Source organism: Mugil cephalus, chromosome 13 (genome assembly GCF_022458985.1).
Source record: "Mugil cephalus isolate CIBA_MC_2020 chromosome 13, CIBA_Mcephalus_1.1, whole genome shotgun sequence".
Lineage (NCBI taxonomy): Eukaryota > Metazoa > Chordata > Actinopteri > Mugiliformes > Mugilidae > Mugil > Mugil cephalus.
This window is the reverse complement of record NC_061782.1, coordinates 5,761,838-5,785,264: the sequence shown is the minus strand read 5'-3', so window position 1 is coordinate 5,785,264 and position 23,427 is coordinate 5,761,838. Positions and strand designations below refer to the sequence as shown.

The following is a 23,427-nucleotide window of genomic DNA, read 5'->3' as shown; positions in this document are numbered from 1 at the left end:
GGCCAGCGAAGCCATCGTGGAGCTCATCATCAGGCTGCATGAACGCCGTTCTCTGGGACATTGCACATGGTGCGAGATTCATCAAAACAGACACAGTAAGCCATAACGTCAAGGCTCTCTGATCTTGCACAGCATTAGTCCTTTATGCGAGGCTGCATCCTAAACCATTTTAAGACATTTAAATGCGGCAGCTGATGTAAAGCCCAAGGATTGACAGCAAAATAACATAAAAAAGGGGCCTCCTGCAGGGCAAACCCACATAAGGATCTCCTTATTCCCACTGTGTCCCTGTTTCCCTGTCCCCAGCTACAGCGCAACACCGCCCCTATGATGACAGCCATTAGGACTCTGGGGAGGGCAAAACAGTAAAGAGAGCTTGATTTAAGTACTCACAGCTTTTCCAGGGCAGCCAAGCCATAGAAGGAGCCGTTCCTCAGCAGAGAGATCTTGTTGTTGCTCAGGTTTCTGTTTAGGGGGGGAAAAAAAAGATGCGTGAGAGAGAGGGAAGATGAAATGAGCATACAGAACAAGTGGTAGGGGATGGGGTGGGGGGGTTACATTTGTAAAGATCACAAAAAATAAATTATTTACTCAATTTATTCAAACGGCTGATAAATTGTTTATACCCCGACTGCCAATATGTTGGCAAGAGATAAGGATTTACGTCTGATGAGATTGCGGCTGTAAATTACTCATCCAGGCCACGTTTCTGTCTTGTTTATGGCCATTCGCGGTTAAGATGGGTAATGATCCAAGCCCCTGAACACCCCCCCTCTCCTCACCCAACATCCTCCGATCCTCCTCTCCTCCGTGTCAAAAATATCTGCCGAATAGAAAAGCTTAAAGAAACGCCGGTTCAGCACAATTCAATCATCCATTGCTCACATCACAACAGCAAACAAATCAATGAAATGCACCACAGGGATCTTTAAGTGAGGAATTAATATTCAGAACAGAAGCAGTCAGTGCCTCCATTTTGATTATTTCTCTGACAGCTGTCATTACATTATTTCCTGTTTGATTGTTTTTTTTGGGGGGGTGAATTATGTCTGTGCTGAATGTAAAATGAGAAGCTATATGTTCTCAGAGTAATGCATTTGTCTAGTGAAAAAAAAAAAAATAATAGTAGCGCTGAGACTAGCCTTCCTGCTGAGAGTGGCAGAAACAGACACACATATAATCTTGTCACTATTCAACACACCGGCGCCTGGGATTTGAGCTTTTTCCTTCAGACCTTAACACAACACTGAGAAAGAGTACAATCACATAAAAACATGCTATACTTGTGACGCCATTAGTGAGTAATACTGGCGGTATTTGACATTCATTTAAGCGCTTAACGCATACAGCGCTAATCCAAACGGAGCCGCCACTCTAATGCATTTATGGCACAAATGTAACTACATGTCACGGTGACGCAGGAGCTGTGATTGGGCCGTTTGGTAGTAGCATGTTTCCGCCAAATTGCAGTTCATTGAGTGGCCACTTGAGGCAGGCTGCAAAAGGGAGCAAATCCCCATAGACCCCCATGTTAAAAAGCCCAACTTTACAGCATTATTAAACATGTTTACAGCCTGGTGCGAAAAACGGTTTTGGTCTCTATAGTTTATTTCACTAATAATGACAACTGTACGGGGGGTGAATTATTTTCTAACTCATTAGTTTATTTTTATTAAGGTTCAAAATTCTGCATAATTAAGGGTGTTCCCGTTTTGAGTGACAGGTGCGTAGGCTGAGTATTCGAGCATCCAACATCGACCGTGGTCTTCGCCCACTTTGGGATTCATTTACGAGATTTAAAATCCAATGGGTGACATCACGATGGGTTTGGCCATTGTACATACAGTCAATGGTTTCCGCTTTAATATTTCCGGCTGCTTCTCCATCTCCGCAATTTTTGAATTGATTGTTTTGGATCAATAATGGAAGATGGAACACATCAATAAAAGTTATATTTGACTCCTATTTAAGTGAAATTTAATCAAATTTATTTAATTCATTGTTGAAAGTGAAACAGGAAGTATAAACCAAAATTAACCCAACAAAAAAAAAGACACACCGACTAGTGTTCGGGTAGGGCAGTTTATGTCCCACAGAGGCATAAACTGCCCTTAATGCTACTTCAAAACCTACATCATCCATCCATAGAAATGAGACGGCAAAACTTAACAGGAAGTACAACAAAACAAAAGCACACACGGTGCAAGCTGACAGGTGCTCAGCAGGGATTTTGTTACTGTAGAATCAAAACACCCAAAGTGACTAATTAGACCACATAGGGCCTGCTGTGCCAGAGACATTTCCAGAAGAGGGCTCAAGTCTCCTCAACCGGCCAGAGAATAACTTCCACAGTGTTTGTCCAGGATAGCTGGACCACACTAAGAAATAAGCACCTTAGAGCCAGTTAAAGGGAGGCACACAGCAGGACACAGCCGGTAGAGCATCAGACCACATCAGGGCAGGAAGCAGCACGTCTGTAGCCGTAGAGCTATAAAATACCACCACAGCCAGCACTGAGTTAGCGGCTAGCTGGTGAACGTACCCGAGCGGTAGCAGTTGAAGCTACTCCAAATGAATTCCCGCCTCGCTGCTGGATGTGTTTAGGAATATGTTTGCCAGCACATTTCAGCTTTATTGGGTAAAGATATGCAACTGTATTTATGCACTTTTTTTTTTTCACTGCCACAAACTGGGCCAGAAAATACTCAGCTGAAATTTTTATTATTTTTTATTAATATAGATTTAATGAACTTCAAATTTATGGCAGACAAAACTGATCATTATGTTATTTTAATTTCTGGGTCAGAACTGTTATTATACAATCAGCCACAACATTAAAATCACTGACAGGAGAAGTATTTACCAATTCAATGTTCTCCTGGGAAACTTGGACCTGATATTCATTCGTGTGGACGTTACTTTAGATACCCACCTAGACCAGACCATATACTCCCATCCCATAGCGATGACACTACTTGATGGCAACACAAAAATGGTTAAGGAACAACTAAAAGAAAATATGTGAAAATCAGCACAAGGTGTTGACCTGGTCTCCAAATTCACTTGAGTCCAAACTGATCAAGTATCTGTGGGATGATCCACACTCCCTGATGAATCACAACTGTTTTGGAGGCAGAAGGGAGACCTACACAATATTAGAAAGGTGGTCATAATGTTATGCCTGCTCGGTGTAAATAGGTCAGTCGTAGCCTGGCTATAGAACATGTTTCAACTGGTACAGGAAAAAACTGCATGTAATTTGATAGTCCTAACAACTAACTACTAGAGCCACTTTTGTTGTAAAACAATTAAACTCACTAGTTTTTGCATTCTCTGTCCTCACATACACACAGGAGACAGACAGACAGACACACACAATTCTATACAGCGCTGCAAGCTACAGCACAAGAGGGCAAGTGGCTGATATACACTGCGCTTATTCTACAGCTCCGATTCACATCATTTTAAATACACCTCGGATGGCAATTCTGGATTTTATATCTGCTAAAATATTGATTGCTTCAGCCAGCTCTTAAATCATCTGCTGCAGGGCTGCTCGCTCTCCCGATCCTTCTCCATATCCCTCCCTGTGATGTTGTGGATGTGTGCATGCCCGGCAGTGCGTTGCTACCTTCAGCCCTCCTTTGCATGTGTGATGTTGCGTATCTCCAGTCATCGTTCGACCACCCCCTCTCAACACACACACACACACAGATTTGCACAAGGTCAAGTCCCTCCATCACTGTCACGCACCAGTAATTGGGATGCGTAACTGGTTTATTCTGTGACGACACAGAACCCACTACGGCAGCAGGGAACGTACGCTCAATTTTAACCCCAGGATTAGGCAGTGGGATCCCACAATGCATTGTGCTGAATGGGCAGATTGCTGACCAAACTGCAAGGGGAGCAGAGCGGAAGTGTGGAGAAGACTCACGCTGCACAATGAGACATTCAAACTAGTCCTACACTCATGAAAACAACAAAAATGTTTGTTTTTGATCAAACTACCAAGACTAAAATATTAATTTATTCACATATTCTTTTCTGAATAAAGTGTACATTTTCCCCATTCACCTTTTCTCTACTTAATTGGCTTTCTTGTGCATATTTTTTGGGGGAAAGTACCTAGTGCTCCCCAGAGTGATAACAGTTGTCTTGGCAGGAAAAGCGCGATTGAAGAGAGGAAGTCCCCTCTCAGCAAAAGGGCAGGATGGACGCAAACTTGTGTCAGCAAATTCGTGTCAACATCTAAGATTGTATTTACATTTTGGCATCCCCCAAAAGCAAACTTCCAAGAATACCACTTCTGAATTATTTTCCAAGTTAAACATTTTTACAGAGAACTAGTGGGAAACTCAGGGAAAAAACTGAATACACATTTAATATATACCGTAAGAGTTGGCTTATTAGAGATACTAAGCCCTTTCACTTACGATTTGTGCTATGCCTGTGAAGCTTTCCAGTGTCGTACACAGCACAAAACTTATCTGCTAGAATGCTGCTGAATTAGAAGCAAACTTTGCTGCATTCACATGGAATTGAAATGTGCATTGTGTCCATGGGTCTCCCTCTCCTGTTCATCTTTTTAAATTCTGATAAACAAACGCATGTTCTATTGTTATATCGTTGGCCCAAACCATTGCTGGGAAACCAGTAAGTATACAAAGCAGCCGTATCACTGTGGAAAGCAAGCAGACTCTAAAGTGCTGTAAAATAATTGCAGCACTTTAGCAGGGAGGACGTAATACGCTGTGTAACGTCAAAAGTGCACAAAAACAATCCCAAAAGACAAAGAACACAAGGAGCAAGAAAAAAGCAGAAATGGATTAATTGGTCTTTCGAATGGCAAGTCAGCATCGAACCTCCGACAGATTGTTCTATCGACAAGAACAAAGATGTCTGGATTTTTTGTTGAGTGACTCAAGTAGGTGAATGTAAGTCAGAGTTTTCTTCATATTTTTTATATCTTATTTATATATCTGAGAAAAACACTGATATTCCCAACAGCAGTGTATTGCTTGTAGTCACCTAGCTGTTGGTTTGCTAACTGTTAGCCTGGCAGCGGTGGCACCACTTGAACACTAAATCACGTTTTTACACAGCGCTCCCATGTCATAACTACTAGCTCACAAGTTCGGTGTAAAAACAGCAGATCTAAAATATATGGAGAAAATGGTGCATGGGAGCGCTGGAAAACCAAAGGGTTAAAAAGTTATTTATTCTACCAGCGCATGTGAGATATTGGGATGGCTTCAAAGTCAAAAAAACAAACTTGGAGCTAATTAGCTCTATATGCTAATGTTGAGTTTTACATGAGTTTTACATTGGAGTAGTCAAATATGCTGTTTAATCCACTAGTGATTGCGCTTATGCTAATTGTCACCCTAACCCAAAAACTCTTTGGATACTTACATGGAGTGTAAAAAAATGGGGCACAGACAACTCCTCAAAAGTGTGGAGCTCCCCCTGGTGGCTGGCTGGAGAATAGGCTCAACCTCCATGTTACTGGACGGGACTTGGGCCAAGCTGTTGTTGACGGATAGTAATTATAATCCTGTTGTATGTCCAATACTTGGAATCATGTCGTCCACATTTTTCGACACGCTAGCACCTTTGTATGCCAGACACGATAGTAAAATTGTGTGTTCAAATTGCCTCTTTTTTCCCCCCCTCAACACAAATCAATGGGAATCATATATCTGCGTGATAGTGGACTATACAGGATTCACAGGGAGCCATTTACGGAGCCAAAAGTGAGTAAGCAACAATTCATATGGATTTTTATTGTTGCTGATCCAAACATCAATATCTTACTGCGTTTCTGTCAGTTTGGATTCATCTTTACACAAAACTCTATGAGAGCAGATAAACTGCAGCAGATATAAAGCCAGCATGGAGTCAGCCGCACACGGTGAGAAACTACTGGGAAAACTGAACAGGTCGATTTCGCAATACTTCACACACAAACTTACTGAAAAATAACCAAAGCCCTCATGGTAGTCTCAGCTTCAGAGGCCAAGTGGAGTTTATTCTTTTACTTTTGGGGCCTTATTCTCAATGGTCACACTTCAGACTGTAAAGGCACGTATGGATGGTGTGATGAAGTGAAAGCAGTCAACGCTGAGATCATGGGATACCAGTGCTGCGGCTGTGTTTTGTCCCACGTCTCCCTTCTGTTCCCCGGGCTGCTACACCTCCCTGTGTGGATGGACGTCCCACTCAGGGACAGGGCAGCCTCTGTTTGTGCAAACTCAAGCGTGTCCTGTGCTGTAGGTATGTATGTGTGTGTGTGTGTGTGTGTGTGTGTGTGTGTGTGTGTGTGTGTGCGTCTGCTTGCCGACCCCTGAATGCCTATCTCAGGCCTCTGTGCAGCGTCCAGGAAATCACAGGGAAAACAGAATTGAACATTGTGTAAACAGCCCATGACAAACTTCGGGAGGAGACATCCCACTCTCTATTTACATTATCAATTATGCTCTCTGTGGGTTAGCCGCTTTCAATGTGGGAAGAGTGCGCGGACTCAGTATTGTCTCTGTGGGCTGCAGCAAATGATCTATGTCATTGTTTAGCGTGTGCCAGCGCCAACCACAGCCAGACGTATACAGTATGTGTTTGCATTTCAAGTTGATTGCAATTAAAATAGAATATAAAAAAGGGACTACAAATATTTGATTACTTCACTACTAAAACATGCAAGTAATTATCATGCAAGACATTTTTTTTTCCAGGTAGAAATGTCTCCAGCATCTCACATCGTGCATTTTTGGTATTAAGCTATAGCTAAAACTGCACTGTTGGCTGGATAAATCTACACACTTGAAGACTTGGTGACAGCAATTTTCTGTGTTTTCTTAAAGTCTTAAAGACAAATCAACAGATTAAACTGATCTGTAGCCACAGCTCTAAATCTCATATTTCTAAAGTTCAAGTTAGCTGCAGCCCCTTGCAGGATGTGAGGCCTGGAATGATTAAACACAGCTAGTGAGATCCATATCAATTCCCCTAAAAACAGGAGCTCTGGCTTTCGTTCTCCCACCGCACCACAGCTGGGATATTTCTGTGAGGCCCAACTAAAAAGTCACCGCTCTAGAAACCCAGCCTGGCTGCCATGCACCGGAGCCCTTCCACTATATTATTATCGGAGAACAGAAACTAAAATAGCTCCCAGAGACGCAATCCAACACGCAGATCTTGAGAACCAAGGGGAGTAAAGATCACAATGTGAGCTATTGCAAACAGTGAGAGACACTTCGCTTTAAACAGCCAGCCCCTGGTGTTGTTGCAGAGGATTGAGTTGCGAGACGCAGCTAACCTTAAAGAAACATATCTGCTAACATTGATGAGAAACGGATGTTGGTATGGGGGGGTTACCAACAGATGTTCACATGATTTCTGGACGGCAGCGACACACATCCGCCTCGGTCACTCCCTTCACGGACCAAGCTGTGAAGTGTGACTCACAATTGTCCTAGCGGTACAGGTGAACAAATGCGCCACATTACTGAGGTTTATTCACTTGCTTTTCAAGAGGTTCGTTGAATTAAGTGTTGTTTTTTCGAATGTGATTTAGAAAAAAAAAGATCATTCTCAGTAAACTGTTTTGGATGAACAGTCGTTTCTTGTAACAAAAATCAGGATCAAAATGCAGGAAGCACGGGTACGAGGCAGGATGAGGAACAAAGGTTAAACTTGCTAGAGTTCAAAAACAGAGCAAAAGCAGAACAGTCGTAAGGAAAAGGCAAACAAAAATCTCCAAAACTAAAGAGGCAAAGACACACATGGAACCGGGTGACAACAACAGAATCGGAGGAATACTGGAAAGGAGGGTAAAAGGCAGGGAAACATCCGACTGACTACATATCCAAATTATCATTTCAGCTGTTCAGAAACATTTTATTTTTGTTAAATTTTTACAGGAAATTACTATTTTTCATATATTTATTAGAAAACCTGGGCAGTTTCTTCTTCGTCTCTGTCCACTCTTGAAACACTGTTCATTATGTCACTTTCATTGATCAGTCTTCTCAACAGATAAGTTAAATCTATCAATAATCTCATTATTTTTACGCTCTTCTCACTATCAGCTATGAAAAGATTAACTGAATCTCTGAGGTAAGCCATCTCTAAAATTAGTTACTAGTGGCAATTCAAACAGGATTTAACCAGATACCAAGAGCAGCCCTTAGATGAGGATTGATTTTCATTAAGACTAAAACCCTGAATCTGCTTGTTTGGAGGCCTAAGGCGATCTGTAACCATTCAGCTCACCATCACACACTTACCATATAACCACTCGCAGCAACTGAGGCAATAAACATATGGAGGAGGCGAGGTGGAAATTGTGACATGACAGCTATATAAGCTAACACATGTTAGGGCTTCTATATATGCACACAGTGACTCCCTGAATCACACAAACAGACAGGGATACGCGCACATCGCAGATAAAGACCTGCCAATGCTCCCGCGAAACAGGCTGGAGAGCCAATCCCCGCTGAGATCACACGCTGCAACAGAAGCAGCACACACCAGGGTTTTAATCACCTTCTTTCACAGAGAGTCAGAAAATAGGGAAGAGGCAACACGCTTCCAAGCTGGCCTCCTCCGCTCCCTCTCTAATTTATGACCCTTTAAGTAACTCCACTATTTGCTCAGCGGCCCAGGAAGGAGGCAGGGATAGAAGCGCGGAGAAGTATCCTTGGCAGACACTGTATTTATCTTTACCTAATATTTTTAGATGGCAAGTCTGGGTTTCGACACATTCTTGGTTTTTCGAGGCCACGACGCGATTTACAGACTCGGCTCTCCCCCAGCGGTCGTGAACTCTCGATCAGTGAATCTTTACTTTTTTGGCTGAAGCATAAACTGATCAGCTGCCACATGGACGGCGGGTGGAGACATTTTATAGGCAGCCGAACTAAATATCAGCGAGCCTTTGACGTTACTGGGGACGTACACCGATCAGGCGTAACATTACGACCACGGACGGGAGCAGTAAATGACACTGACAATTCTGTGACAATTCATTATTCCTCATGGGAAACTTTTCGATCTGGCATTTATCCGTGTGGATGTTACTTAGACATGTAGCACCCACCAAGACCAGACCAGGCACCCCCACCCCATAGCAATCACACTCCTTGATGACTGACTGATCCTTGACACATACACAAAAAAGCTGTTTAGGAACAACTCAATAAGAAAAACATGAATAACAGCACAAGGTGTTGACCTGGCCTCCATATTCAGCTGATCCCAAACTGATCAAGTATCTGTGGGATGATCGGGTTGAGGTGAGTGGACGTCTAAGGAGGAGAGCAGCTGGTCCAGATGAAGTGTCTCCACAATGACTCAGGGCTTGAGCTTCTGAGCTGGGGAAGCCCCTTCAGTATTTATTTAACATGAGCATACACCCTAGGACGGTTAGCAGTGGAAGACATCATCCCAGACCAGTCTCCTTGACCTCCAGACTCATGAAGACCATGGAGAGGCTGCTGCTCCATGTCCATTCTCTGATGACTCACAACTATTTTGGAGGCACAAGGGAGACAATAAAGGTGGTCATAATGATGTGGATGGGCTGGAGGACAGAATACTAAACATTCACTGGTATCTTGACTGATGAGCTCCTGCTTACTGAGATGACGGGCAGTTTCTGACGTGCCTCAACGTTACGGATCGGCCCCGACCTCGGAGTTCACATGTATAACACAAGTACGAATGTTCTTGGCTTTAGCTATCGCAGAGGGAAAAGCAGCGGGGGATCTAAAAGTATTACACCCTCTGGAGCTTAGACGACTGATATTGGAGAGCGCACCCGTCTAAAAGCAGAACTTTTCAGTTTTTATAAATCTTCCATATCACTGGACATAAAGACGGAAGAAGCCAACAGAAATTGGGAGAAACGGAGAGACTGGCACGGCTCGTTGGAAGCACAACGGGGTCATTTGGCTCTCGTCTCCTCAGATTAACAGCCAGATCTCTATGTATTTATGTGTCGTACCATTTAAAGCATTTTACACTCCAAACATATCGACGAGCTGTCCGCCTACAAGGCCTGTCAATGCATAGGAGTGCATGTACGGGCTGTGTGTGCGCTGAAATATTCATGCAGGAGTACTCAGAACTCTGAGGAGGGTAGAGCACAAACAGCACCTCTGCAGAAGAGAAAAAAGCCCCAGAGGAATAAACAGCGAGGGAGAACGGAAAAGTCGGAGTGAAAAAGAAAAGGAGAGGAGAAAGAATATGGAGGGCTATATTTATAGTCTGAATACTGAAAAATAACATGGGCTCTGCCGTTTTTCAGCAGAATGATCCACGCGGATCATTGGAAACCTCTGATCACGCTACCTGTCCACCTACATGCAGAATTTAAAATCTGTCGGCGGTTTCGCGGCCACACTCTGCTGCTCTACACCCCAGCACGCTGACTGACACGCTCTCATAGTGGTTTGGAGCCATATACAGCCACGTCCTGATCGCTTCCCTCTGGGCTCCGAAAAGGATGACGGCGGCGAAGAAGTTCCACGCTGAAGAGGATACTCCAGATTTGGCTTGGGCCCAGACCAGAGCCCAATCTGCCCTCGTTTTTCTCTCCCTGGAACAGGAGACTAAATGGGTTTTTGAGGATCTCAGCAGCTGGGAACACGCACAAATCAAAAAGATCAAGACGGCAGTGAATCCGAAATAATGCACTGCAGTTAAATGAACTTATTAAAGAGTTTTGAATGGGAATAACAAGAAAAATATTGTCAAAATATTGTCTCTTCTTTCACTCTGACACATGCTGTGGAAAATTTGGTTTGAAGTGGCTCAGATTACTAAAGGGACACTGACTGCAACACACAATTTGGGACTGAGGCAGTTCTTGTGTGGCGCATAATTTTGGCACTGATACCGGATGCTGATTTTTACTCAAATTATATTTATTTGGCAGCCGACATGAAAACTATTACGGGCAGAATTTGTCATCTTTACCTAGTAAGCCATCTAAGCCACTATAACAGTTTACAATATTCAAAAGTTTTTATTTTATAGTTAAAATGTTTGAAAAAATGCACAAATGTATGATTCACTTTGTAGATTATTTGGGAATAAATGTATGTTGTACTGTGTTTTCTGTCTGTTAGACTATTTTTTTACATGATTAATGCCCTTTTAAATTGCCCCTTAATGTTTCAAAGACAGCCCATATCGGGACTCGTAAATAAGATTTAAGGCAAAAATCTGGCACTAAATTCTGATTGTCTGACATGACACATCATAGCAATAAAGTATTATTTGTATTTTTTTTAAAAAAAAAAGGTAAAAAAAAAAGTTTTAAATACATAAAATCAGAAGAAATCCTGTTTGGCTGCTTATTTTTCTTACAGAGAGGTTAAATTAAACTGTGTTTTTCAGGATGAGGGACAAGACACACACTTTTGCAACAACTTTTGCCGGTGTTGCGTGAGTCCAAATTTAAGATAGAAAGCCTTAAATAATAAATAAAATAATGCCATGCCGTGTTACTACCAGGGATGCACTTATAGAGACACGTACTGTCTATTTTTTTCATTTACGCTTTCTTATTTCTACAAGATAACAGCTTTAAAACAGAATGGCCTCAGCCTCTATAAATAAAACATGCAAATTAAATATAACACTGCTACAGTACATCCATTTTAGTCAAAGTAGCACTATATACATTTGGGAAGGTGGCCAAGAAAGGCAACAGTTTTTACATTACAAATGGTGTTGAGAGATATACAGATCGCTACACTACTGCTACTAGCTCCATGAACACCAAGTTCAAGTCCAAAACACAGCAGCGTGACACTCCTAGTCCTGGTCAGATACACGGCCCCTTGCACAGAACGAGGGGTTTAATGAATACGTTGAATATGTTTAATTTAATTTGGTCAGTTTATTTAAACCCACGGGCGCTGGGCTACGCTCAGCAGGAGTGAACCTGTGAACCCGAAACACGAACAACATGCAAATTTTATGCGACCCCGGCGCGTTTCCTCACACAGCGGCTCGGCAAGAGGGGAAACCGCAGCCGAACTAGTGCACAATTCATAAGCTTCGGTTGTGAGCGTGCAGTTTCCAGCAGCGAAGAGGCACAGGAGCCGCCGCGCCGTCCCGCGTGAGTGTGTTTCGTGGCAGTAGCATCATCTCAGTCAGCCTCGGCCATCAGGTGATAACTTTGTCCAACGCTTCCCGTCCTCGCTTTCCCAGGGGCCTCTCTGTCGCTCCCTCAACTCCTCTAACCCCAGCTCCACCACCTTCCCCCTTGTCTCTTCCACAATCTGTCCCTCGTCTTCCCCGGACGAGCACCGTGTCCTCCCGTTAAGGCACTGGCTGAGACAGGTGTCGGCCGCAATCTGAGCTGCTACTCTCAGCAGAGGCACGGGCCGTGTGTGTGTGTGGGTGGGTGGGTGGTTGTGCGTGCTGCTCGGAACCACTGAAACGATTACACCAGACAAGTTCCAAGGTCAACAGAGCTGTCAGGCCGAGCTCCAAGCTCCTCAGCTCCCACTCCCGCCCCCCCACCACTGAACGATAAGGAAAACAGGCGGAGGTGTTAATCGAGGGCATCGCGCTGCAGAGAGACTCACCGAGAGTCTTGCATGCAGTTCATTTTCATCTCACATGTTTATGCTAATGCACTTCCATTTGTCCATTAAGGTGTTCTCCCTTGGCATTTGCGGGCTGCTGCATTATTTCAGGGTTTGCTCCTCGTAAACATTTTATAGATACGCTATTAAAAAAAAAAAAAGAAGAAGCAAAACCCAACAGCAACAAAGCTCAGTCTGCGGCTTTAATTAGAGGTGGCATTTGGATCCGGATTGGTGCACTTGAACGTGACACGCGGTGCTTAAGTTGTCATTGAGGAAACGGCTCCACATGGAGCTCATTGTCTGTGTAGGTGGCGGCATTAGGAGCGAGGAGGGGGGCCGGGTGAAGAGAGAGCCATTCGGGAGATTGGTTGGAAGCCTACAGGCGGAGATCGGTATGTACATACTTCCCTTGATATATCTGTTTATTTGCACAGCACATCTAAACAAAAGAGCGAGCAGGGAGGCCACTTCACCGTGACAAAGGTCACATTTCCTAACGCAGGAAAACTGCTTCCTGACCGACCAGAGCTCTGCTGTAGGATTTAGCTCACCGAGGAACAGCGGCGGCTGGACTGTAGGCTCCTAATCATAACACACACACACACCACCTTGAGATTTTTGAGGAAACAGACAGAGATGCTTCCAGCAAACATCCAGTTAGTCTGACACTTAGCAAAAAACGTATAAGGGAAAAGTCTCTGCGTTATTCACGGACGGAGCCCACTTTAAAAATCAGCTTTCGTCAGTAGTTGCGACGCAGCTCCACGTTGACGAATGTGGAAAATAAAACAAAGCCTCTAACCATTCTCCTCTTAAAGGAACAAAAGCACCCCGGCCTACACAGAAGCAAAAACACCACTCCAAATAAATTGCAGTAAGCAAAGTGCTACCATTAATCAACCACACTCGTAGTTCAGAATGAGCGTTGGGCTGCGAGGACCTTTACGCACAGTATTTGCTTTTACGCACCAAAAGGCAGACCTCGAGTTTCCAAGAATCAAACAGTCTATTAATCTAGCAGTCAATCTGTGCACCTGCAGAGAGGGAAGGAGACAGAGCGGGGGAAAGTTAGCAACCCCTCCAGTGTCTGAAGTGCTATATTTAATCTACAGGAGAGGCACAGATGAATACTAAGGGAGGTCTGTCAAAGCGCAAAACACAAAAAAATCTGTGTTTGAATAATTTTTGAATACAATGCAAATTGTGTTTCCTAAAGAGCACACGTGGGGTGAAAAGGCAAATGATTTATGTAGATGTGTTTAGCAAGAAACACAGGTGAGGCCCAAATTAAATCAGGCTTGCACGCGGGCGGTGGTTCTGCAGGTTCTGAGGCCGCTAAATGTCCAAAAGCACCGCAAGGAATTTCTTTTTTTTTTTTTTTTGGCATGGTTCAATTCTGAAATTGAGTAACAGGAGCTGGCCTTTATGAAGAAAAGCTTTTGCTGTCATTCATCTAAAATTATAGATTACTTTTCATTAGAGCAGGTACTTAAAGGGTTTATACAGGAAGAGAAACACCTCTCCACCACTTCTCCACCACTTCTTCTCAATGTATAAAAATACAAACCATGAAAGGAGATACACAGTATGTCCTGATATGATGAAAGTTGAATGACTTCTTTCTTAATCACTAAATGCAGTTACATTCATGTGCTACAGTTTGCTTTTATTGTATATATTGTGTAAAGCTGCTATAGTTTCTTTTCTTATCTTTGTGCTGCTATAGTCTCTATTTTTATTGCTTCCGAACCAAAGAGCTGCCAACGTAGTTTTTCTGCGGACAACGACATAACTTCTTATCAATCTTAAATATGAAGCAAATTCTACAATCAATTTGTTTTTCCCTTTGTCGTTTCATTTTGGACATTTCTTTTTCACGGCAATGTGTGTTCACTCCTCACGCTGCTCATCTGTGTGTGATTTGGCCTCATTTTGATGTGTGTTCTCATTTCTCCTGCAGATTTCTCGATCTCATTCCGATTATGTCATAAAAATATAGGTTTTGTATTTTCTATGTTTTACATTAAAAGTAAAATATTTGGTATTTGACCCCTACTGCCTGTACAGTTACACCCGAATGATGATAAATCCTCACTTTTCGAACACTGGAAGCTGCAACCATTAATCCAAGTATTTACTGGTGAGAATAACGCATTACTGGTGAGAATAGTCCTTTCCTCCTCATCCCATCTCTCCAAACCTGCACAACCTGATCATTTATTTATCGCATATAGCCACCATTTCCACCAGATATTACCCACTGACTTTGCTACTTTGTGATGAGTTTAAAATTGAACTGTTGTGTGGGTTATTTCTGCTTAGCTGGTGCATTATTGCAGTATTTATATAATAGTGTTAGAGGAAGGTGCATCTGGGGGTTTGGTGACCTTGCTGTGATGCTTTAATTGCATCAGTGTAACTTTTCTGCAGGATAATAAGATGTATCATTTAAGGCGTATCGATTCATTTCTGTCTGGTGTGAGCTATCCTCCTAAAACTCATTTATCCGGGATAACTAAGTAATTGTATGGGAGCAGTTTAACCATGTGGAATCAATTCATTACACTTAATGCTCTTGCGCGTGGATTCACGTCCCCTAACTGGGATTTAAGGATCTCCCGGGGCCCCTCAGGGCGCTTCAAGGACCCCACAGCAAAATCCAGTCCTCTAGAAAATATCAGAAATAAAACTGTCTTTATAGTTCTCACTTTGATTTCCCCTTGCAGAGGCATGTTCGGAGACCCGAGACACGGCAGCAGCCCCACACCATGTGTAGGATAAGTGAAACTTTTGATTCGCGCTACTTACAGGGAAACGGTTCTGTTGGGTAAGAAACTGGGCTGCAGAGTGTCCATCAAGTCCACATCGTCACACACTACTTTGACTCGGACATGCTGCCTGCTCAGCTCCTTGGACCTCTCAGCGGAGCAGTGACAGCTGTCAACGATCAGGTCCGGACAGTTTCCGTTGCCCACGCTCGACTTCCACAGCAGGACTATTACGCACAGTAAACTCAGCGATCCCATTGTGCGGACTGAGATTCGTCTTCTCGCTCCTTTCAGGTTACGTCCTCCCAGCTGTGTCTGTGACAATTCGAGACCATTTCACATTGCCCTCCGTTACAATGCAGCAGCTTGCAGCCTGCGACTGAGCCGAAGCTTCATGCTCTCCCGCTCACCTGCTGCGTCCCCACAAAACTTTCGGCACTAATCTCGTAATTAAAACCGGGAGTAAAGTCACTGCTCAGTGTCCGACTCGTCGCCATCCTCTGTTGATACTCTTCAAACTCCAAATCGCGCTGCGAAGAAATCCAGCAGCGCGCTTTCAAACTTCGGACAAACTTCCATTCTTTGCCAGAAGCAGAATGAATCAAAATTTACGCCGCGATCCACTGAAAGTCCTTCCCTCGCCTGAGTTGCGGCATGCCGTGCTGTCATTCACTGTCATCGTGCACTTTAAGCGCCCTTGGACTTGTTGCGCATGCAGTGTCCAGAAAGTCCCTCCCCGTCGAGTCCTGACAGGCTCCAGTGCGGGCTTATAAACTTTTCATATCCCCAAATAGCGAGGCCACATGCAGCCGTTTGATATCATTAAATAATATAAAGGTTTTCAGATGCTGCCCTCGTCTTTTTCTTTAACGCAAGTGTTCACGGGGAATCCCTGGAGTAAATCCTTCGATCCGAACTTTAATCAAAGGACGAAATCAGAGAGAAACGTAACTCTGCTTTTCACCGTGCCACCTCCAACAGTCCCCGGAGGACCCTGGAACCCATGATTTCGCAAACACAAACAGTTTGCTGTTTGTTTTAGTCTCTTCAGTTACTCAGAGACAGCTGCAAGGAAACTGTTTGTATCCTTTTGCTGGAGCCTGTGCACAAACTGAAAGTGATCCAAACCTTGAAGCGCATCTCAATCTTGGATTCTCTGGAAGAGCGATCTTGGCTATTATTTACATTTTTTCTAAAATTCTGTTTAAATATTTAACCAAATCAAAAAAGATAGATTTTTTTTTGTTATGTTTTTTTAGGAGAATTCCAGTGTTAATGATCCAGATTGTTGGTCTTTAATTAGCTGCAACGAGAAGCTGCTGCAGTCACTGGGTATTTTACGAGCAAAGGACACACTTGTAAACCTGACATTCATTTGGATGATGGCAATATATAAAGATTATGAGTTGGAAAGTGACCAGGCTGACATAGAAACACAGTGCCAGGGATGATTAATGACTTTCTTCTTTATAGCGGTATTTAAATATTTCATAATTGGACAGCGAAGGAAGTGAAAAGGAGCTTCTGTCGTTGTTGTTGTTGTTGTTGCAACTGTGAAAAAAAAAAAAACAGGAATGTGGCTTTGAAAAGGTCTATGAAATGAGCTGATTGAGATGTTTGAACACAGTGAAAACACAGTTTCAGCTATCATTTATCATTAACTCCATTCTGTTCCATTAAAAAAAAAAAAAAAAAAGCCAGTCCCTGCCATTTGATGCCTCTTGACACAGAAAACAGACAATGCAGCCTGATTTCCGCCCCGTGATCTGTGCTTCTTCTTATCAGGGTATGGAGATTGTGAATGCACGTATCCAGTGACAGTATATCCAGTGACAACGATCATGCCTGTAGATGGTGGATCATCTGTGTAACAGGTTTGACCCTAGGGGAGACAGAAGCTGAGACAGCTGGCTGGTTCGGGCTCCCCAGGGTCAGGGTGAGGTGCTTCCCCCGCGTCTGTGTGTGTGAGCACTGCACCCCACGCTAGGCCCGAAAGCACAAAGTAGGATTTAAAGCCGCTCCCAGTGACCCCGGGAGCAGCCCGTGTTTCCTATTCTTCCATGTGACAGACAAGCACGGAGGCCTTTCTCTCTGTCAGAGCAGGCAGGGCAGGACTCAACCCTCCTTTTTCTGTTTATCCACATATGGAGGCCTTTTTCCCCCTCCCTCCTTATTGTGCTCCCATGATGCTCCCTCAGACTGTCAGTCATGCTTGTTTACACAGATGTATATTTACCTCCTTTAAAGTGCAGGGGAGGATCTTCCCGCCAGCTGACCCTTGGGAAGCCAATGGGAAAGTCACCCGGTGTGGCTGACATCACCATTTGAAGTGATCCATCTTTAATGGACCCTGCAGAAACATTTCCTTGGATCCGGGCCACGGCTGTTCACTGAGCTACTTGTACGCGCTTAATGGAAAACAGATCCATGCACACGAGCCTCTTCCATAAAGGTTTTCTTTCTGGCAGGGCCTGCGCTTTCACACTGACAGCCTGTTTCGAATGGGATCACTAATCGGCACGAAAAGCGTTATTTGGACTATAAAATGCTTCACACTGTTACACATTTTCCGCAAAACAGCTCCAGAGCGACTCAAAATGAAGCCTCATTAGCGCACAATAGAGGGATGGAGTCAATTGTAGTGGAGCAATGCAAACAGTGCTTCTCTGCAGACCATGTTCTCGTGTTTTCCCACTCGTTTGCAGCTCTCCATTATTACGTGGTGACAGAGACGAATAGGCCATGGCCGGCGGCAATCACAGTCCTCACTAAATATTTACCTGCTCCACTTGAAGAGGTCTGTGTAAAGCAGAACGACAGAGTCTCATTATATCTCCATGACTTTTGGGATAAAGGCTCCAGGCGCGCCAACGTGTCCTGTGTTTATAGAGTGTTGCCACTTTAGTGCAAAAGAAGGTGAAAGCTGTTGTTTTGGCTTTTAGCAAATGTGACAGGTGGTTTCTGGATTGCACAGCAGAATCATTAATATCGTTGTTATCTGAAGGGCGTGAAATAGTAAAAAGGGGCCACCACGTTTCCCTCTGCGTTCTAGCCTGAAGAAAGACAGCTGAGGTTGAAGTGTCCACAGTAAATATATTTACATATATATGCGAGTTTAGAGCACATGTTAAGTACTAAAAAGTGCAAGTGTTCATACAACGGGCTCACACGATTGGGTTGAACAATAAACCAGAGAGGCCCGTATTAGAGCCGTAAACAGGACTTTACAAGTTCTGAGGTCAGAAATCCACATTTCAACAAGTTCCACCCATCAAAAATTATAGCCTCAATTTTTTATTGATTCATTTAACTGTTCAATTGTGTTTTCTATAAATTTTGTTCTCCTAGATATAGTTTTAAGGCTTCTGGACAATGTTACCTTGGAAGCTCTCAGAAAAAACACCCAAACAGTTGAAATAAAAAAAGGTCCATGGATCAATATTTTACATTTAAGATGGACCAGATGATTACATGGAATATGAAGGGACTCCAACTCACTGAGAATCTCAATATCAACTCTATGAAGTGGTGGCTCCTCTACTTGCCTAAACTTTATCAAAATCACTGACTTACATTTTTATATTTTCTTATTAATCTCTTTAAATATTTCCAAATAGCCTTTTCGTTTCATTTTATGGCTTGTCTGTCTCTCAGCTGCGGGGCTTCTGGCAGTTTAACTTTGCATTAGAACTTTTATCTAATCATATTTCAGTTGTCATGTGTTCCCAGAGTCAAAGGAATCTTCCCAGGCCTTCACAATTAAAACTGCAGATGGATGAAGCTTGAAACGCACTGTAATGACACTGTTCATTTAACCAAACACATTTCAACTTTGAATTCCGTGTCCTACAGTTGTGTTGTGATAGCTATTTGTTAAACCCACATTGCTGGAAGGAACAAATGTAATTGATTTGGTTGTAGATCTTCTTAAAAAGCTATTTTCATGGCAGACTTCTGAGGAAAAGCTGGATATTGTGAGGAAAGGCCACCTAATCCTGCAGCTAGCTAGCTAGCCTGACCTAGCTGGGAAAAGGGTGTGTTAACCACTTTCAGTTCAGCAACTATGAGCACTGACCTTGGCTAACAGGCTCTGAGAAAAGTTGTTTCTCAAATTATGATGAGTAAAATGAATTATATTTATATCTTTTATGTATATTTTTGCCATTTTATTGGGTTGACCTTGATGTTTCTGCTGGATTTGACGTATGTGTCGCTGGTGCGCAGCTGTGGGCGAGAGGAGAAGTTTCTTGCTTCAGTAATGGCAATTATCTCGCTAAATGAGATACGATGCAACAACAGGTTTTATTGCTTATCCGTGCGATGTTGATGGTTTCTGTAGCAGTGGTGTCATAACTATCAGATTAAGAGGTGAAGAGGCACTGAAGGTGGAGAATGCACAGCCGGCCGCTAACAGTTTCCCTTTCTTTGGTGAAGTGCATACACCATGTTTTGGTATTACAACTTGCAGCTTTAACGCTTGAACTTCACTGGTCGATTCTGGACACTCCAAACAACCATTTTTAGTAAAATAAATAAATCATGGTACACAACCTGCTCAGCACCAACCAACTAGCTAGTAACTGACCCATCAGGTGGTCAGAAACATGATTCCAAATCAATTACAGTTTCTTTCTTTATCTGCTGAATGTACTGTAAATGCAGCAATTGTCTGCTAGCATCATCCTCTATCACAAAGTGATAATATATCACTTTTATGCTTGTTGCCTGAAAGTGATCAAAACAATTGCAAGTTTAATAATTAGCACAGGTTGATCTGTGAATTTTCTTTTTAACCCTATATGGGGTGAGGAACCATATTTGGTCATTTGCCCTGTTCCTCTCAGTGAAGTATAGAACCATGCAGTTTTCACCAAGTCAATCAGAAGATCGAGGCAACCTTCTCAAACCAAATGTGGTCTGCAAGGTCCACCTCTGCATGAGTGCTGAGTGTAGCTACTTGATTAGGTACAATGAAAAAGTGACTAATGTTGTTTAATGTGATAATGTTTATGCTGAAAAGCATGTAAATCAGCTTTAACCGCTTAAAGGCTAGAAACCACATATGGTAAACTCACTGACCAAGGAAATTTAAAAAACTTGAAAAATGTCACAAAAGTCTTCATATGCCCTACCACAACACCCTAGGGTTGAATCTTAGATGAGATAAGACCACAATTATAAGTTATAATCCTAGCTAAGTCTAGCCCTGACCTAGCAACAGCAAAATAGGAAGTCCGAACTTGACAAAGGGTCAGAAGTCCAACAAAAGGTCCACTATAGCCTGTATCTATTAAAATGTGCTTCTTCATTTCCCTCTTATACCTTATTTTCTGCAACTCACATGTACACATCACCAAATCTTTAGATCACATCTTCAAATACACATTCACTGTACTCTACTGTCCATTCTTAGTAAACTGGGCTACAAAACACGAGGTAAGTTCATGTTCAAATCCCAGGAGTTCACGGGCGTCGGTGTCACCGGGTCAGATTTGAGCCGTCTGGACATCTAATAAACATATGCATGCAATCCTTCATTCCAAACATATTAACGCGCGCTTGCAGGAGTCTGACGAAATCCGAGTGGGCACTGGGCACCTGTGACATGTACTGTTGTGACATTAGCAAACACCAACATGAGCCCGTGGCTTTTAACCAGCTTCAAGCCCAGAGGATTTGGGTAAAGAAAAGTCAAATCAAATCAAGTCAGATTTATTCGGAAAGCACTTCACCAAAAGTGCCTTAGTGAAAACAAAGGGAGAGGAAATGCGGCGCGTACGAGTGCATGTGTGAACACAGTAAACAGTAAAAAAGATGTGATAATGATGACTCCAAACAGTAGCAACAAGCACAGCAACAACACGGTGTAAAAATATAATTACATGTTGTGCACTGAACTATCTGGCTTTCTCTCCTGTTTAAACATCGTCTTGGGATGAATTTACCCTCAATAAACTAAGACTCACTATAATAAGGTGCCAAGAGGATTTGGGAAACCAGTGCTACTTTTAAACTTGAGAATGGAGGGCGATGTGGTGTGAGCTGGCGTGTTAGTGCTCCTAGAGCAACTGGGTGGACCCACTGACCACCAACCGCCACGGTACGGCACAAGGACCTCAGTAAAGGTTTGGGACATGTATAATGTTCTAAACAGAGACGACTGGGATGGATCTTTTGAGGCCGGATTCTGAGAGTGTTGACATTTCATTGCCTCCGCAGCCGCCTCTTCGCCTTAGATGCACAGGCAACGTATCGCAACCCAGACGCCAGCAGTGAGCTGGAGCTCCAGACGTTCTCAGCCCATATACAAACCGCACACATGACAGCTTTTTCGACAAGTACCGTTTTCAAGGGAGCGTGCGGACAATAAGCTGAGTGTATTCGTTTGTAATCACAGTTCCCCCTCAAGTCTCATAAAGATGCTGCACATGAGCGCCTCGTGTTTTTAACATCTCAATGCGATCATCGTGAAATTTCATCAGCCCGCTCATTTGTCTTCATTAGCGTCGATGGAGGTCGCTCTGCCAATCCTCAAAAAAAAAAAAGAAAAAGTCTGACACAAATGCTATCCGAGCCTGGGCTTCCGTGTCTTTTATTCTGTTGTTTTGACACAGAGTGTTGGTGGAAAGACAGGATACGTCCAGTTCTCTCTGTGGTGCAGCACTAACCTCGGCCTTATAAGTATTCCAGCCTCTCTCCATAATCCGGACTGCGTGAGTGGGGACCCAATGAGGAGATGAGGTGCCATGGGAACATTTCCTGGCAGAAGAGAAAGAAGGGAAGGGCAGTGAAGGAAATTTTTTTTTTTTTTTTTTTATTATTATTTTATTTTACTTTTTTTTTTGCAAAACAAAACAGTCTTCCAGCAGGACACTCAAAATGCACTTGTACATTTGAGCTCATCTCAGTTCTCTTTTTTTGAACAGGAAACAATATTGTGAAACACATCACGCTGATCCTTAGGTATAAAGATATGCCTTCCTGCGGCTTTTCCGCTTTTAAAGATTCTACAAAAACAGATTTATTTCTATTGACATTTTTTGCAGCATTATTAAAAAAAACCACTGCTGCCCTTTACATGTCATCTGAGCTATTCCTGGGTTGTGTGCAATTCTGTTTCACAGAGATGTGAAAGGGCACAGATACACACATACAAACCTGTGGTTGTGTCTTTGTGAGGACCCGTGTGCATAACCCTAACCCTAACCTTAAACCAGGGCCGTTTCAAACCAATTGTAACCTTTACCCTGAAACCAGGTCTTAAGAGGGTTTAACACTCAAAAAGTGGGGCCCACACAAGGACAACGTGACTCCACAACGTTAGTAGTGGTAGTTAGCCTGGCCCCATCAACTTATTAGAAACAAGAACACACACACATTTATGTGAGGACATTCAAGGCCTCCACACAAGTGTCTGACCCTTACCCCTAACCATGACCTATTTGTGACCTTTGCCCTATAACCAAGCCTTAGCCAGCTTTAACAGTCCAAAATGTCCTCACGTTGCACAAATCTCCTTTCTCTGAAGGTGTAAAAAACTGAAACTGGTCGTCAGAAAGAGAGAACACACACATGAAAGCATGCTACACATAACCCCATCAATGTGACTCACTGATTGATACAGGATTTGAGAAACAATACTGGGCCCTATTGGGTAAAAAGGGAAAGCAGTTCTATAGAAAAGCACATTAACACTGTTGTTGGAAATAAAAAAGTTTCAAATGCACTTATATTGCCAGAATCTATATTGGACTTATCCCAAACAGACATATATTGTGTGATAGGATGAACGTAAAACAGCCCTGAGGGCGGCCTCGCATGTGAACTCTGACCTCAATGGCTGTAAACCTAGAGCAGCGAGGGGTGAGAATCAGGGCTCCCTTATCCCGCCCTATCATGCCCCTCTGTGTAGCATAATTGCTACTTGTTCTCTGTGGTGAGATAGGTCATCATGGAGTCAGAGCCAAAGCTCTCCCACGGCAGATATTTCACGCCTGTCAGTGGATCTCTCTTTATCTCTCTGCCTCATTCTCTATTAAAAAGACACGCTTTGG

General features: G+C 43.2%; 1 protein-coding gene across 7 annotated transcripts in view; it reads right to left on the bottom strand.

Annotated features, from left to right (window-relative positions):
* LOC125019070 (adhesion G protein-coupled receptor A3) overlaps nucleotides 1-16,333 on the bottom strand; it is a 160,661-nt gene extending 144,328 nt beyond the window's left edge. For all 7 annotated transcript variants that reach the window (XR_007114010.1, XR_007114011.1, XR_007114014.1 and 4 more), the window contains exons 1-2: nucleotides 15,414-16,333; nucleotides 394-465 (exon numbers count right to left, since the gene is read on the bottom strand). Coding sequence is in view for 1 of the 7 variants with exons in the window: in XM_047603575.1 (XP_047459531.1) it covers nucleotides 394-465; nucleotides 15,414-15,631 (290 nt within the window). In the remaining 6 variants the exon portion in view is untranslated. The remainder of the gene's footprint in view (nucleotides 1-393; nucleotides 466-15,413) is intronic.
* Between the last annotated feature and the right edge of the window lie 7,094 nt (nucleotides 16,334-23,427).